Raw genomic sequence first — 18,069 nt, forward strand, 5'->3', positions numbered from 1 at the left:
CCCTAAGTATAACATCTATGATTGTTGGAAGATAAACCGAAGTTCCCGACGGTTTCCGGTGTTGATGTATTGGGTTGAACCATGCATAAAAGGCTAAACATCAATGTCGTTGATAGTGATGATGATGTCCAAGACCTTGATCTGTCGACCTTTCCAAACCAGACCTTTTCGGTCTGGCTATATATGTGGCTCCTGCTAAGACAAAGACTCTGTAAACCTCGGGAACATTTGACGCAGAGTCGTCTCGTTCATCAGCTTGGTACTGGTTACTTGGCTTGAAAGGATTGGGAGCTCCAAAAAAGCCCTTTTGGAGACACAAAGGAAATCACTTTACATCATTCATGAGCAATAAAAGAAGCGCACTATGTACACGGCTCTATATTTTATGGTTCAAACCAGTTTGACGACGAAGAAACAAAATTCATCTGCTTCACGAAAAAGAAATTGATGGCCGAGTATGCGCCTTTCCTCCAAGGTTTAGACAACTCGTTTATTTTACTTTTTTAAATAATATGTCATGCTTTTTTTTAAAAAAGTATTTAGGTATGTTGTTTTTTTTCAAGTATTTAGGTTATGTTGTATTTTTATTTTGTTGTATTTTTTTTTTATAAATGTTTTATTGTATTTTTTCATTATGAATAAATTGGGTGTTTTATTTAGTTTTTGTTAAATTTTGGGAGATTAAAAGTGGGTGATTAAAAGTGTGAAGTTAAATAAAGTGTAGAATTAAATAAAAGGTAGGTCCAATAGTAGTCTTTAGTATTGGGTTGATTTAGGAGGATTAGTCCTTGGATGATGTTTTCTGATGTGGCTTTAACTGGGACTAGTCCACCTGGGACGAATTAGTAGTATTGGGCTGCCCCTTATGTCCAACTAGGTGGCTGCATGTGCAGTGACAATCAACGCAACTAAGTGAATGGTGCGTTGAGTTGTAAATGTTGGAACCACGTTAGTGTGACCGTCACTGATCATGTGTCATTCCTGATATGATAATTGACGATAGCTGAAATTCTTATGTCTAGTAAATATATAATGGGTGTATTTACTCTTAAAGACGTAATATAGGGTTTCCCATTAGATCATTGGAATTATGAGGACTAATGTTACACACATTAAACACCAGAGGAGTTGAATGTGTAAATACTTTCATTATAAATAGAGAGTCATTAACCCTAAATTAGGTTAATGGAGAATCACATAAACACACCCTAATCCCTCCTAAATTCGTGTGTGTCTTCCTCATTAAATCCGTGCATCATGTTACAGCCGAATTTATCATCCCATTATTACTCAATCATCTTGTTATGGGAACCCGAAATCAATAGCAATCATGTTTTATGTTCTTACAAGTTCCACAGGACGATTAAAGATGTTTTATCACTCGAATCGAATCATGTTTATTCCAACATGTTGTATCAGAGCCATGTTACGAACTATAAGTCATAATTTGGTTCGAATTTGGTGAATTTCGCGAACTAAAAATCTGCAGAATAAGAAATTCGCGCTGACGCCATCACGAGTTCGTGCTGACGTCATCATGTACTAAAACTAACTTCACGCTGACGTCATCTTCGTGCTGACGTGTAACATCCTAAATATTTTATGTTGACCTTCCGTTAGTCAAACGTTAACCGTTTGTTGTGTCGTTAATTTCTTTAAGCGTTAACTAATATTTGTGTTGTTAGGGGATGATTAATGGGCCTAATGTGATTATGTTATTGAGTTATGAGATGTTAGTATGGTGTGTCGGTTCACCATTATGTGCTTAAGACATTAATTGGTCATCATTTAGTATATATATTAACTTCGGGCCTTAGTTTTTAGGCTAATATGACTTTTTGGGCTTGTTTGTGTGGACTTTAGCCAAGCCCAATCCTTATGGACGAAAATTAGACATTAAATCTACTTCATTAGGGTTTTCAAGTCTTGTAACCTCCATATTTAAGTTACCATAAACTTACAATTAACATATATCACAATTATAAATACCCTTACGTGAGTTTTTGCTATTTCTTTCTTATCTCTTCATCTTTTTCCATCAAAATTCATGGCTATATTCTGGATTAAGAGTAAGTATGTCTTTCTTTTCAATATATGATTTATTAGAATGATCCTTGCTTTTGTCTAGAGGTTTTCATACTGAAAATTAACGTTTTCGAGCATAATTTGAGATCTCAATGATGACTATCATACAAGCAGAGATTAGTTCTGTAAAATAGTTTACTTGTGATGTATATTAACGTTGTGTAATTATTTGGAAGTATCTTGATTCACACACATCAATTTCGATAGGATCCGTAAAGTTTTTAATACGTTTTTCATGAAATCTGGTGATTGCAGTGACTTAAACGAAAATTATTTTCTTTAGTATCTTCCTTTCTGTAAATAAGGAATTTTGAAAATGGAATCACTCGATTTGGTTGAATAATGAATCAGGAATCTCGTTTTAAAGATTTATATAGGTATTATAACGTTTATGTGGTTTAATCTTTAAAAAGAGAATTAAAAAAATAAATTTTATGGAGAAATAATCTTTGATGAAAAACGAACATTTTGCAAAAAGAATCGCTTAAATCCGTTGAGTAACGAAGTAGAAATCATTATTTGAAGTTTTATAAAGCGAAAATGGCGTGTTGGAAATGCGGGAAACCGGGACATTTCAAAAAGGATTGTCGTGTGCGAAATCATGGGGCAGCAAACAAGAATGGTGATGGCGCTGGTATTAGTGGATCGAAAGATCCATCACCAAAAGGTAAGTCTTTTGTTCAGTGCGTATCAAATGCAAACTTCCATGCATCCCCTGTTATTAATATTGCTACTCTTGATTTGGAAAAAGAAAATCACATGTCTTTAGAAAAAGCTAGTAGCAATTGTAGTGGTAAATTTGATTCTAAAAGTGACACCACAAGTTCTGTGAAAGATACGACTAGTCTTTTAATATTAACCCATGTGATGTTGTTGACTTTAGTCAACATGAAAGACAATATGCCCAGACTCTAAATTCAACAGATTTCAATAATACATTTACTAACAATGTGGACTGCAGCCTAGATGGGATGAAGCCTTCGGGCTTCGATATAACATATAGTCCGATTGTGTATTATGTTTCCTTTATCTCTGAATTATATTTTATTCAAGATGATGATTATGCATGGTGGGTAGACTCGGGTGCCACAATACATGTATGTAAAGATCTAAGGTGGTTTGAAGAATTTACACCAAGTGAAGATGGATTTGTCTTAAAAATGGGAAACGTGGCAACCGAGCCTATCAAAGGATTTGGGAAAGTTAGACTAGTATTTACTTCTGGCAAACATTTAGTGTTAGACTATGTGTTGTATGTTCCGGGTATACGGAAAAACTTGTTGTCTAGTATTGTACTAAATAATTATGGGTTCAAGCAAGTCATTGAGTCTGATAAGTTTATCTTATTTAGACATGGAACCTTTGTTGGATTTGGATATTTATCTAATGGAATGTTCAAATTAAATATTCATGTTCCTTTTGCCAATGAATCTGTATGTGTTGCATCACCCTCTAGTAGTCATGAAAATGATAGTTGAAAGTTATGGCATGCTAGGTTAGGACATGTTAATTATTTTAGAATGAAAGATATGTCCAAAATGAGTTTAATTCCAGCTTTTGATATGCGAAGTGATAAATGCCATACATGTAAATTAACAAAAATCACTAGAAAGCCATTTAAGGATGCTAAAAGAAATTCTAAAGTGTTAGAATTGATTCATAGTGATTTATGTGATTTACATTCGACTCCTTCACTTGGAAATAAAAAATATGTCGTTACTTTTATTGATGATGCATCCAGGTTTTGTTATGTTTATCTATTACATACAAAGGATGAAGCTCTTGATAAATTTAAAATTTATAAGCAAGAGGTTGAGCTCTATCAAAATGATTTAATAAAAAATCTCCGTACTGATAGAGGAGGAGAGTATTGTGATCCAGTTTATTTTCAATCTACTAGAATAATATATCAAACGACAGCTCCTTATACACCTCAACAAAATGGTGTAGCAGAAAGGAAAAATAGGACATTGAAAGAAATGGTTAATTCCATGCTGTCCTATTCTGGTTTAAGTGAAGGATTTTGGGGTGAAGCTATGCTAACAGCATGCTATTTGTTGAATAGAGTTCCCAACAAAAAGACTAAAGTAACCCCATATGAGTTATGGTACAAAAAGGCACCAAACTTAAGTCATCTTAGAGTTTGGGGATGGAGAGCTATTGTAAGGCTCACGGAACCTAAAATGAAAACCCTTAGGTGAAAGAGGCATAGATTGCATCTTTATTGGTTATGCATAGAATTCTCCTGTATATAGATTCTATGTTATAGAACCAAATGATTACGTATCAATTCACTCGGTTATTGAATCAAGAGATGCTGATTTTGGTAATGAGGATAGATTCTCATCTATACCTAGAGTTAAGGAGATGCCTTCTAATACCTTGGGTAGTACCTTTTCAAATCCTAAGGATGTTCCATCTACTAGTACAGAACCTAGGAAAAGTACTAGAGCGAGAAAACCAAAGTCATTTAGTGATGATTTTCAACTGTACTTAGTTGAAGGATCTAGAGATGGAATAGAGCATCAATATCAATATTGTTTTAATATTGAAGAGGATCCGAAGACCTTCAAGGAAGCTATGGCTTCTAGGGATGCTTCTTTTTGGAAAGAAGCTATTCAGGATGAGATTGATTCTATCTTGCAATATAAAACTTGGAAATTGACAGATTTGCCCCCTAGATGCGAGGCATTAGGATGCAGATGGATATTTAAAAGGAAGATGAAGGTGGACGGAAGCATTGACAAGTTTAAAGCCAGGTTGGTGATACAAGGCTTTAGATAAAAGAAATATATTGATTTCTTTGAACTTATGCTCCTATTGCAAAAATATCCACCATTAGATTGTTATTAGCATTGGCAGCTATACACAATCTTGTAATTCACCAAATGGATGTCAAAACTGCTTTTTTGAATGGTGAATTAGATGAAGAGATTTATATGAAACAACCAGAAGGGTTTGTTATGCCTGGAAATGAAAACAAGGTGTGTAAATTGATAAAATCTCTTTATGGTTTGAAACAAGCACCTAAGCAATGGCATCAAAAGTTTGATGAAGTTGTGTTGTCAAATGGTTTTGTATTAAACCAAGCTGACAAGTGTGTTTATAGCAAATTTGATTCTTCTGGTAAATGAGTGATTATTTGTTTGTATGTGGATGACATGTTGATTTTTGGAACTAACCAAGATCAAGTTGATGATACTAAAGATTTTTTATCGTCCAAGTTTGCTATGAAGGATATGGGGGAGGCGGATGTTATTCTTGGAATAAAGATTATACGTAAGAATAATAGCATTCTAATCTCTCAATTAATCTCATTATATTGAGAAGATTTTGAAGAAGTTCAATCATGAACATTGTTCTCCTGTGAGTACTCCCATGGATCCTTGTATTAAATTGATGCCTAATAAAGGTGATCCTATTTCTCAGCTAGATTATTCAAGAGCTATTGGTTCTCTAATGTATGCTATGATAAGTACAAGGCCTGATATAGCATATGCAGTGGGAAAACTTAGTAGATATACCAGTAATCCTAGTACACACCACTGGCAAGCTGTAAATAGGTTGTTTAAGTATTTGAAGGGAACTATGAATTATGGTTTGTGATATACTGGTAGTCCTTCTGTCATAGAAGGATATTCTGATGCAAGTTGGATAACAAATTTGGAACATCATTCTTCAACCAGTGGTTGGATCTTTCTTTTAGGAGGAGGTGCTATCACCTGGGCTTCCAAGAAGCAAACTTGTAGTACAAATTCTACCATGGAATCTGAATTTGTAGCTTTGGCAGCAGCTGGTAAAGAAGCTGAATGGTTAAAGCATTTGATCTTTGAAAAACTTTATGGCCAAAACCGATATCACCTATCTCTATTGATAGCGCAACTACCTTGGCTAAGACATATAGCCAGGTATATAATGGGAAGTCTAGACACTTAGGTGTTAGACATAGTATGATTAGAGAATTAATCATGAACGGAGTGATATCAATTGAATTTGTAACATCTCAGTTGAATATGGCTGATCACCTAACAAAAGGGTTAAGTAGAGATCTCGTGAAGAAATCAGTCATAGGGGTGGGTTTAAAGTCCATTTAAAGTTTCTTATGTCAAGACACCCAATTCCCATCTAATACAATGTTAGATGCTGAATTCAATGTGGAAAGCTTGTCATAATGATATTGGAACACACATTTCACATACATCCCAAGGTTTGTGTTCAGACTGCAAGATAAAGTAGGTTGAAGTTTAACTTCTTAATAGTTCTTTGATAAATTGCATATGCAGGTGCAAGAATAAAGAAACTACCTATAAGAGTATGAAGTTTAGCCGCTTCAAGAAGCTTGGACTTGGCTTTGATATGCTCTTTGAAGCATTGGACATAGACTAGTAAAAATAGTGTCAAGTAAGAACAATGGAATTTGTAAATTTATGTGTATTTACCTTCAAGTATTCAAATGGATAGCAAGGGTTCAATCCATAGAGACACCCCGATATTCGAATATTTGGATCGTGTAATTACTAAGATGAAAATTCAATCCTTAGGACATTTTCATTTATGCATAAATTTGTGTTTCGTGAGAGTTATTGGAGTTGAACATGGATATCACTAAAATGGGGAAGGATTGTTGGTTATTTAGTATAACTAACATGATTTTAGTGATATTGGATTGACTCGTTGATCAAGTTAATTTTATTAGTATTAAACGAGTTAGGAGATGCGGGAGTGCATGCTTGTTTAATTTAATAAAATTAAATCTTGTCTGATTTATTTATTCATCTATGGTATATGTTTGTATATATTTTATTTTATATACTCAAGTACATATGAAAATGATATTTCATAACTCATTTGGTGTTGGATATAAAATAAATCGAATGTGACAAAATTGTCAGCCACCATGTGGTCCTTACTTTGGTCAACATAAAAGAAGAAGTATATAATATTGGACAAAAGGGAGTATGGATAAAAGAAGAAACGGTTTTGATGGTTTCCGTTAGTTGTGACGGTTTCCATTGGTTGTGATGGTTTCCACTTTTATCAATATATATCCCTGGTTCCCTTTCAAAGATAGTACTGTTTTTTCTTCTTCTTTTACCCTCTCATACGAAATATACATATCTTGTTCTTGAGAATTTCACAATTAATCCGATTAAATCATTTGTGTATAGTACCCACAAATAGGTTTAATCTGATAGTGACTACACGATTTGTGAGATAATCCAAGTGCCATATTTCTCATCTTGTGCTCTATTTTCTGCGATAAACTTGTATGTATTCACGTACATTTTCAACAAGGGGCTCCGGTTATCAGGCTTCGAGCATCATTGTATTCTTCATGTTTCTATTTATTTTTAAAAAAATTGCTTTTTTATATTATTTGAAGATTTAAAAAGTTAAATATTTAGCAAGTCAAACTGGCTATCGCAAAATAATTTTGTGATTTTCTTTTTCCTTTTTATTAAAAGAAGACTCAGTTTATGTCTTCACAAAATACTTTAGGGGATGAAGTTTTGCAGATGATTAATGTCGTTAAAAAAGGTCGTCGTCAGTGGGCTTTAGCCACGATAATTGGGACATTAGGTGATGACTTTTGTCGTTGCTAAAACTTCTTCTTGTAATGGACAGGCAAACTTATGCTAGCTAAACTCATTTTGTCTTTTGCTGTTAAGAATAGTATTGACTAGTAACTTTTGTTTCGTCTCGAAAACATAATTTTTTAACCCGTAACTAGGAACGTGACTCAAACTTATAAGAGTCTAGACATTTTTAAATATTACATAATATAGTATAATTATGTATATGTGATGTACTCTTTACAAGCAAAATATAAGTTATTATCTTAATAGGTTTACCAAAATATTACATATTTAATAGTTTTTTAGTCATAAACTTATAATTTATTTCTAAATTCACAATAAACTGATCAAAACTAAAAACACAAAACTATGTAGCAAAATAAATATAATATATAACCACAGTATCAAACTACAATAATTATAAATTTGAGACTCGTAACTTGGTCCAAGTTCAAACAGCAACTCATAAGAGTCTGGATAAAAACGAGTCACCTAGCAAATCGACTCGTTTTTATTGTAAGTCGACTCTACCCGTGACTCGTAACAGTTTAATAAATATGCTGTTAAGTTAGAATGTATAACATAACTAAAATAGAGGGTCGGGGGTACACTTGGCACCCCTAAAATCTCTTTTTAGGTTTAATACTCTCTCCTAATTACTCTAGAATATGTATTATTATTTGTATAAAATTCTCATTAAGTTATACTTTTTTGGTTTTCTATCAATAATTTACACTTTTAGCCCTGAATACTTAATTCATATTTATTTTTGGCCATCAACTTGATAAGATTTTAATCATTTATTTAATTAAAAAAATTGCAACATATAAAAATATTATTTAAAAATTTATTTCAAAAGATGAAATACAATATATGTATTCAATGTATATTTGACTTTTCTTGACTTTTTATCTTATAAATAAATATAGATTTACACATATAAGGTTGGGGTTCATTTGACATGTATTATTAGACATTATTATTCATAATCCAGTTAATATTATTGTGTATGTGGTCTTATATTTTGGTTGCATAACCATCGGGTGCAGCGGCAAAAACTATAGACACCCGTCATCATGAAAGGTTTTTATGTAACTTTTCTTTGATATGATTTTGTTTATTTTGTAAATTATTTAGGGTTTAATTATGTTTTTAGTTTTCGTTTATTTTTTTGGTTTTTTTGCAGCAATTTATGTCTTATTGTTGTGTATGAGAAGCTGTTTGATTCGGGTTTATAGGGAAGAATAAGCTTTGTTATCACATGAGACCATCATTATCTACGGCAGAATTATTAGGTAATATCTTTAGAAGGTTGTTTTATTTGGCTTATATTATATCTCTAAAGAGTCAAATAGGGTGACTTAAATGATTTAAACAGACTCATTGGCAGAAACCTGAACCAGACCAACGGATCTAAACCCATCAAGTCGTAAATCTCATTGTGAATTTAGATTGGTGTCTCATATAACGATACCCATTAATTTCGTTCATGTTAGATATTATTATGCTTTCGATTTTTTTTAACTCTTTAATTTATATATCTTGAGACTACCCGTGCAATGGACGAACCTGAGCACTAGTGTACGTATATATATATATGTGCAAATCACAATCTTTGTAGCTAAGGTTCTCCTTATCCGATCCTTCTCCTACAAAATCTTTACGATTACTTCGTTGCATAAAATCACAATATTATTATCGAATACAAATGAGTAGCGTTTAAATATACAGCTCTTTGCTTAAGTTTGAAAGTTGAAGCTCATTAACGAAATACAATTTTTTCAAAGGTATGAGCTTTTATTGTCTTAAAAACTCCTAAAAACTCGCTTTTAAACCTACCCAACACATAATATAATGATATTATTACATCATTTATTAAATACACTTGATTACACAAGTACACTCACTTCTTATAGAAGCAAGATTTTTTATTTCAATTACTAGTTATATTTATATTTGTAGGAACTTCATAACTGTCTAAATTTTGATTTGATTTCTACTTTTTATCATTTATGACCACACAAAGCTATGACTTTATTAGTTATGGTACTTATTTAGGATGAGTAATTATAATAGAGCCATTTGTTGTTACTTATGTCATTAACTTAACTAAATCACCCTTTTCGAATTAAAGAGACAGTTACGGAGACTAGAGTTTGATCTTCCTTCTTTGATTTTCGCTGGGTTAGAAACTTTGCGTATCTCATGAAAACGTCCTCGAGTATATCTTCACCGAAATGATTAGCAACCAACGTCTCAATCCCAGCTCTTATACTCTTTGCCACAGCGTGTCCTACATCGTTATCATCTGTTTCTATGACTTGTGATGCATCGTTATCGTGTTTGTTTGTTTTCCAATTTTCCCAGTTGACATCAAAAATCTCGACGTGATCGATTGAGAAGGAACCTTCAATCTCCACCAATTTCATTATCTCAGTAGGAGATGCTGTAAACTGAGGAAGGTTGAATGTATCGAATTTGGCTTCATCTACAAGACCCTATTATCGCAATAACAAACAATTAAATGATTTAATTAATTAAGGGAAATCTTTTTTTTCTTCAAAAAATTTTCAAAAGCAAATGGTAACATCTGTATACTTATTAAAACAATAGGAATCCGAATGATCCTAGAGGTCCTACAACTCAAACCTATTTTATAATATCGACACATAAGCCTTATACTATGTGGCATTTTTATAATTTTTTGCCAATAATTTAATTATGTAAAAAAATGAAATAAAACTAAAAATCCAAGATATTATTTAACGTGAGATATTTGTTTTTTTTGGCAAATATTTTGTTTCCCTCCTCTAATTATTTTAGTATTAATCTGATATTAATCATATATCTATGAATGTGATATTAGCTACTCAAAGAAACACACTTTTGAAGTTTCGTATGAGATATGCAAATTCCGTTTTTATTTATTTTTGATTCTTTTTCTATACCTTATTCATCATCCTCATCATCATCATCATCATCATCATCTAAGTTGGTTTTTTATCCTATCAACATCTTTATGATTTTTTTTATTTCTCATTTCAGCTTTGTATTAACTCTTCTATTTGTGAACTCGAGTTTTACCTTTCTAGATGTCATTTATTTGGTTATTTTTATCTCAATATGAACAATTTCTTTTTTAGATAAATGTTGTTGTGTTAGCATTCATTTAATATTGATTGACATAAACTTTCTATACCAATGTCACCATTTTTATATACTATTTGCTTTTGCAAGTGATTTTGAGTTTTAAATTACTATAAGGTGATTTTACTTTTTCGAAAAAATAAACATGAAGACATTTTGAATTTAACTTAAATTTGAATAATAGATTTGTTTTTTATAATCTAATTGTAATTTTAATTTGGTTTGTCATTAAAGCTTTTCAACTTTTACGAATTTCATTATTTGATGACTTAAATTCTACTAAAGTATTCTATTTTGAATGAATGTGATGAAATTCTAATGGATTACATATCAGTTTGCAAAAATAATACGAGTAGTTGTTATGGTCTTACCTTAATTTAATTTAATGTTTATTAACATTGCATGAAGTATAATATGTGGTATTAAATATGAATATTTGATGATAACACGTTAGTGTCCTAAAAGGCTGGTATAACTTATAATCGACTAATTAATAGTTAAATAATAACAGTTATATTTTGGATTTATATATTTCATTATATATAAATATTTCCATTACCGATAAATATAGATTTGTATATACCTGCTTAAAATACAAGTTATAATTGTTACAAATTGTTATTTATACTCATATAACTAAACAACATGAACAACTTTTTTAAACAGCCGCACATCGTGCGGATAAAAGACCTAGTATATATATAATGGGATAAGTATCCTGGAACGTAACAAACTTTGGATGAACGTCTATACTAGGAAATAACTAAAGTTGTGTGTATTGTATGTAAACAACTTTAAAAAATGTTTATTGTATATAAGAAAGCATACGTGGCAACCATATAGAGGTGCCACTTGTCTGATTTTAATTGGTTGAATACATTTTCTTACATACAATAAACATTATTTTGGAGTTGTTTACATACAATACACATAACTTTAGTTATTTCATACTATAGACATTCGTTCAAAGTTTGTTACATTCAAAAATACTTATCTCATATATAATGGGAAAAATGTTAGATGATGTTAATATCACGGTGTTACAGTTACACCAAATTTCACACATATTAAACAGCCCTTGGCCCTCTGGAATTTAATGTTTGTGAAAAGAATATCATGTTAATATCATATAAGTAACCCCATATATAAAAGAAGGGTAATGCTAATGGAAGCCCTTTGGGCTCTAAATAACAATACTAATTAAGTTAAGTTTAATAATTATATATAAATCAAATATTTCATTCATTAATTGCGTATAATCCGTCAAACAATTAACTCCTATTTTTACTCCAACATTTTATTCCATTATCAAGTCAAACAACTAAAAATCCTAACACTATAAAATTTTTTTTCTCTATTGTTTCATTTCATTCTAAACCTATTCTATATGTAAGTATATCATCTCTCTACAACTGAATGTAAGTATATCAATTATAAAACTCATTGTTTTAATTTTGTTCTTATCTTTGTTTTACTCGTGTTGTACTAAATCCGGTATTTAGTTTGAAGTACTAGCCCACCGCATTTTACCTTATTTCGTCTTTTGATTTATTTTGTATTACGATTTATACTTTGGCTTATACATTTGTTTTTATTTACATGTTAAAACTTTGATTCATGTTTTTTTATGCAGTAGTGTAAACGTATACCGCTGATCATATATCACAAGTGTTTTTAGTCTTTTCTAATTATGCTAGTTCATAAATGATTTTGCTAGTTTATAAAAGAAGTCGGCAACCTGTGATAACCATTTGGATGGAAAAAACTAGAAACAACTCATTTATTGGTCATTAGCAATTAATGAATGAAATATTTAATTTATATTTAATTAAACTTAACTTAATTAGAAATGGTGATTTTTTTTGGTCAACAAAACATATTAATGCTAATTATAATTATAATTACTTGTCGGCTTTTTCGTCAACTTAACATACATCATATGTTGACCTCAATAATGCTACACAAGGTTGTATATTAAATGTTTTATGTTGACCTGAATCATACTACACAAGGTTTTATATTAAACGTTTTATGTTCACCTGAACTACACAAGCTAGGCCCTATTTTCGTGTGGCTATTTGGTTTTCTAAGAGTTTGTGGTCAAATGATACATATAGTACAACGTTATCAGATACCTTCTTTTAAGAAAACTATAACATAAATTATTGTATTACTCTGATAATTAGATTAGGAACATCTCTAAAGAAAATATATTTGTGAAAATATATCTTACTCCTAATACGTACTAAGATACACGAATTGAATGTCTAAGATAAAATCTATAACTTATGAAATCTCCCAATTATCCAATCTTACAAATGCAAGACTGGGACTCAAATTCAGGTGAATTATTCCAATTTACCTTACCAATAGGTCATCAATTCATTAACACATCTTCAAAGATATCTAAACTTGACTACATGAATAATAAATTATACTTTGAAGAAAACCGAATATATATTGGGTGATTACCTCTGATACCATTTCCTGAAGAGCCATGGCCAAAGGCCTCCAAAGGTAATAACTTTCTTCACCACGGGGATCCTCGGTCGTCCTACCGGCTAACGTTAAAACCATCCGTCCGCCAACCATCATCTCCTCCGAACGACACCTCAAAAATTGAAAGAAGTCTGCTTGAAATTGTTCGTAGTATGCTTTACTTATGCTCTCTGGGGTCGTACTTGCCAAGTATATGTTCCCTTTATTTATCTCTTCTAGTTCAGGAAGCTACATATATAAAGTAATATAACAACACAAGTGTTTATGCTTAATTACAAATGATAATGAATCATGCAATATGATATATTTGAATTGTTTTTATGAAAAAGACTAACCTGTGACAACCATTGTAGACTGTAGGAAGAGTGGACGAAATTTAGTGATTCGGTCGGAAAAAGCCTGCCAAAATATGAACCGGGCACACCAGTGAAATAACACGAAGGTGGACTGTGTACATCACTTACTTTCTCGGTGCTTAATTTTTTTCCACGTTCTTGTAATGCACAAAAAATGGTGTTAAAATCATTGGTTGGGAGATCGTTTAAGTTGATTTGAACTTCAGGAGGATTTAGACCCATTTCTTGGCTAGTCTTGGCTACTGCATTGATCACCATGGATCCTACTAGAAGTGTATTTGGTCCCAATGAACATCCAAGATCCGCCATAACCAGTGTTTTTGGATACTTGATGTTGCTCAGACACAGGTTGCTAACTGCTTCTTCTATTACCCGTCTTGTTTTCATTATCCCCATTCGCTATTGCAATGACAAAATTCATGAATTTCATATATTAAACTGTATTGTTAGTTATGCATACGAATAACACAATATATGATCATATGTTTAACTTTATATATAGATATATAAAGGTCCAGCAAAATTAACACAACATATATTATATATATGATCAATTGAGTTTAATTGCTAGTGGTCTTAATTAGTTCAATTCGTAGTCAGAACTGGAAATCAGCTTTTGTTAACAACCAATTAAGATGGGAAGCGATCTGTACACTACTGATTTTTTGATGTACAGTACCACCAAATATGTGTTATACTCTACGTATGTTTTAGTGGTGTATTGTCAAAATCTGTTGGTATACAGTTGCTACCCAATTAATATGAATAACTACTTGCACTTAAATATGATGTATCAAAGAAATGCAAACATGGTAGCAAAATGTGTAGATGTACAGAATTGCAGGAAACCATCAGCCGAGCCCACAAGGACCAGAATATGAAGAAGAAAAAAGGAAAAAAAGAAATTGAAAGTTGATGGAAATTAAAATGGCAAAAATTGACACTAATGAAATGCAACTTAATTAACACCTGAAGTCCGGAGTTGCTTGAATAACTTGCTTCTCCAACTCCACCATTCATATGAAAGAACTTAACCAAGTCCATTTCTTTATATTTCTTTTTAATTTGTGCCACAAGTTTGAAGTGCATGTTACATGCGAGTTATGGTCTTAATTTATAGGCAACTTACCTGTTTGCCTTTATGAGTCCATGTCATATAATTGTCATGCATGGCTGCTTCATATATATACAAACAATTATGCACCTATAATTAATTTGGTATGTTCATACATGAATTAGGCTACATAAAGTGTCTGGCGGCTTTCTACATAACTTAGATTTAGTTGAGATTTAAAAGGCTAATGTCACGGTTACAGAAAATGGCAGGCGGCTTTCTCCAAACCCAATTAGCCAAACCCAATTACGTTATTTTAGGTTGGGTCAGCTTGGGATTGGGTCAGTTTGACACAATCTACACAAATGTAGATTAATCTATACAAATGTAGATTAATCTACACAAATGTAGATAATGGGTTTTGGATCAGCTTAGGGTTGGGTTGGGTCAGCTTGGGGTCTGGGTCAGGTTGGATCAGCTTGGTTAGCTTGGGTTGGGTCAGCTTGACACAAAACTACACATAATCTACACAAATGTAGATCCCAAGCTGACCCAGATTTCAGGCTGACCAAGCTGACCTAGAACCCAGGCTGACCAATCTGACCAAACCAAGCTGACCAAGCTGATCAGAACCCAAGTTGACTAGAACCCAAACTGACCAACCAAGCTGACCAAACTTACCCAACCAAGCGGACAAACCAAGCTGATCATAACCCAAGCTGACCCAAACCCAGGCTGATCCAGAACCAGGTTGACAAAAGTTTGATTTATTTACAAAAATGCCACCGCGTTTTTTTTTTTTAAATCCACGTGTCACGTTTTGATTGGTTCATAAGACCTTCTCTCCTTAAGACACCTTTTTATTTGATCTCTCCTATATATATATATATATATATATATATATATATATATTGAAAAGTTATTTTGTATATATATAAAGTATTTACGTTGTACAGGACTACCTATCAAATTTAAGTTAAATTAGTATTTAGACAATTCACATTTAACATTATCACTCAAAACCATTCATTCTTATACTATATATGAAAATGATAATTGTTTGGGGTTAGATTTTTATTAATTACTATGATCCTGATTAAAAAGATTACTAACAAACATTGCTGTTGTCCATGAATATGCTTTTGTATTTTGCACTGAATTCAGGATCATTAATACAATGGCTTAGTGTTTTTATTTTTTATTTTTTATTTTTAATGTCATATATATATTCAAGTGTTAGATTTGTATAAAGGATACCATATATTTTAACTCATTTTGAGCCACTAGCATGTGCTTTATGTGAACAAACCTATATTGGGGTACTTTACTAACTAAGTTTAGCCCGTCACGACATTCATAAATTTCTAACAAATAATTCAATAAATATTAGATATTTTTATAAAATGAAGTAAAATGTCAAATGACAAAGTAATAAACATTATTATAAGGAAAAAATTATAAACTTCGGGATAGAGTCTTCATTTTTTTTTCCGTCTTCCCTCATTCCCTCCACAAGTGATGAATATTTAACCATTCTCTCTCCACTTAAAAGATTTAACAAATAAGGTGAGAGGATGAGAAAGAAACCGGATACCACCATCACCACTTTGCTACCCACCCCATTGGTACATACAGGGCGGGTGGTGTTCTAATTGATCATCGGTGGATCACATAGGGTATATAGAAACATAAATTCAACTTAAATTCAACTTAAATTAGACATAGGGTATATAGAAACATAAATTCAACTTAAATTAAGACAACATTTTTCGATGTGACTCGTTATGTAACAAAAACACCTAAAAGTCATAATGGTTAGCAATTTAAAAGCCAAAAGGGGATAAATTATAAATTACATGTTTTTTATATGTTTATAAACAATTATAACCATTTCACTCTTTTATATAGTAAAGTTGTTTGAGAGGTTACACACTCTAATAACTTCTCCTTTTAGATAATCAATCTTTTTTAGCTAACATGTAATAACTTGAAACAAACGGTAACAAATACGACCATTACACAAAGAACAATAAATAGAGCACAAACAACTATCATCTTGATTATTTACAAATAGTAACATGTTTTGCTAATAAATGTTCTAATGGTAGAGGTGGGATATAATTGGGGAATGCAAGTGCACATTTTAAATAGACCCGGTTAAGACGATGTATTCGTCGAATTTTATCACTCGTTATTAAAAATTGGATGATACTTAGGGGGTGTTTGGTATTGCGATTATAAAACAGAATCCGCGTTTTCAAAATAGATTATGCGTTTTCAAAACTGTGTTTTGAAAAAGCATATAGGTACATGCTTCTCCAAAACTGCGTTTTCATAGCCGATAATCACTTTTTCATACAAACACTTTTCTAGATTATTTGCGTTTTAAAAAAGCAATAATCAGATAATCACTTTATAACTCAATCCCAAACACCCTCTTATAATATTAACGAAATTTTTATAGACAACCCTTGTTACAGAGAATAAATCTGGTTATAAAATTAAACATAAACTTATGTAATATAATTAAATAAAATATATATTTCTTAAATCATAATTGCTCACATATTAAACAATTATAAAAGATAGTTAAGAATATAATCATTTATTCATTATGAAATAAATATTAACAAATTAGTTTGTACGTGATTCTATACCTAAGTTTAGGTATATAACACCCACACATTCACCTTTTTCATAAATTTATACTCGTAACTAATATTATTGTGGTGAATTGTTATTAGCAAATATGAAACTAATGAAACAATAATATGTTAAAGTTGAGTGTAATAGCACAACCCTTGTTGGTTTTTTTTTTTTTTTTTTTTTATGTTTCAAGTAATCTAAAAATTATAATTTTGCAATATATTTATATTGAAAAATAAAAGTTAAATATAAATTAAAAAATTTATATTTCAAAATAAATTATATTAAAAAATTAAGAATCATGATTACTTTTTAATAAGAATTAGATAAAATCTTTAAAATATAGAAACTTTTATAAATTTAGAATATGTCATCTATATGTATTTATGATGAATTCTTATTAATCGGTTTATGTCATAATATATATTAATATTAAATATTTTTGGTAAGAAACTATTACCATATATCTCTTTTATATATATGTAAAGTGTCATCTAATTATATAAATAATATTTTTAATAAGTTTTGTGGGATTTTAGACCGAATATTTATCATGTTTTGCAAAATATAAACAAAAATCTCATTAGATCAAGTGGTATATATTTCACATTAAAAGATTGAGGTTGTGGATCTAATCATGCTTATGACTTTTTAATATGATATATATTTATAATAAATAAAAGCTATGTGGTTGTTGACTGGATGA

At 31.2% G+C, this 18,069-nt stretch overlaps 1 protein-coding gene across 1 annotated transcript; it reads right to left on the minus strand.

Moving 5' to 3' along the window:
* Nucleotides 1–9,513: 9,513 nt before the first annotated feature.
* Nucleotides 9,514–14,744, minus strand: LOC122579146 (salicylate carboxymethyltransferase-like). Its single transcript, XM_043751257.1, has 4 exons — nucleotides 14,633–14,744; nucleotides 13,643–14,062; nucleotides 13,281–13,535; nucleotides 9,514–10,159 (listed from the first exon to the last, which is right to left on the minus strand). Exons 1-4 carry the CDS (start codon nucleotides 14,705–14,707, stop codon nucleotides 9,776–9,778), a joined length of 1,134 nt encoding a protein of 377 aa, XP_043607192.1. The 5' UTR covers nucleotides 14,708–14,744; the 3' UTR covers nucleotides 9,514–9,775.
* Nucleotides 14,745–18,069: the final 3,325 nt, after the last annotated feature.

The sequence above is a fragment of the Erigeron canadensis genome, chromosome 8, assembly GCF_010389155.1.
Source record: "Erigeron canadensis isolate Cc75 chromosome 8, C_canadensis_v1, whole genome shotgun sequence".
Taxonomy (NCBI): Eukaryota; Viridiplantae; Streptophyta; class Magnoliopsida; order Asterales; family Asteraceae; genus Erigeron; species Erigeron canadensis.

Excerpts from the sequence above, each read along its gene's own strand:
- LOC122579146 (XM_043751257.1), bottom strand. The coding sequence starts at position 14,707 with ATGGACTTGGTTAAGTTCTTTCATATGAATGGTGGAGTTGGAGAAGCA. Across the intron at positions 14,063-14,632 it reads CAAGCAACTCCGGACTTCAG|CGAATGGGGATAATGAAAAC; the intron begins GTGTTAATTAAG and ends TCATTGCAATAG. Across the intron at positions 13,536-13,642 it reads GTCTACAATGGTTGTCACAG|CTTCCTGAACTAGAAGAGAT; the intron begins GTTAGTCTTTTT and ends TTATATATGTAG.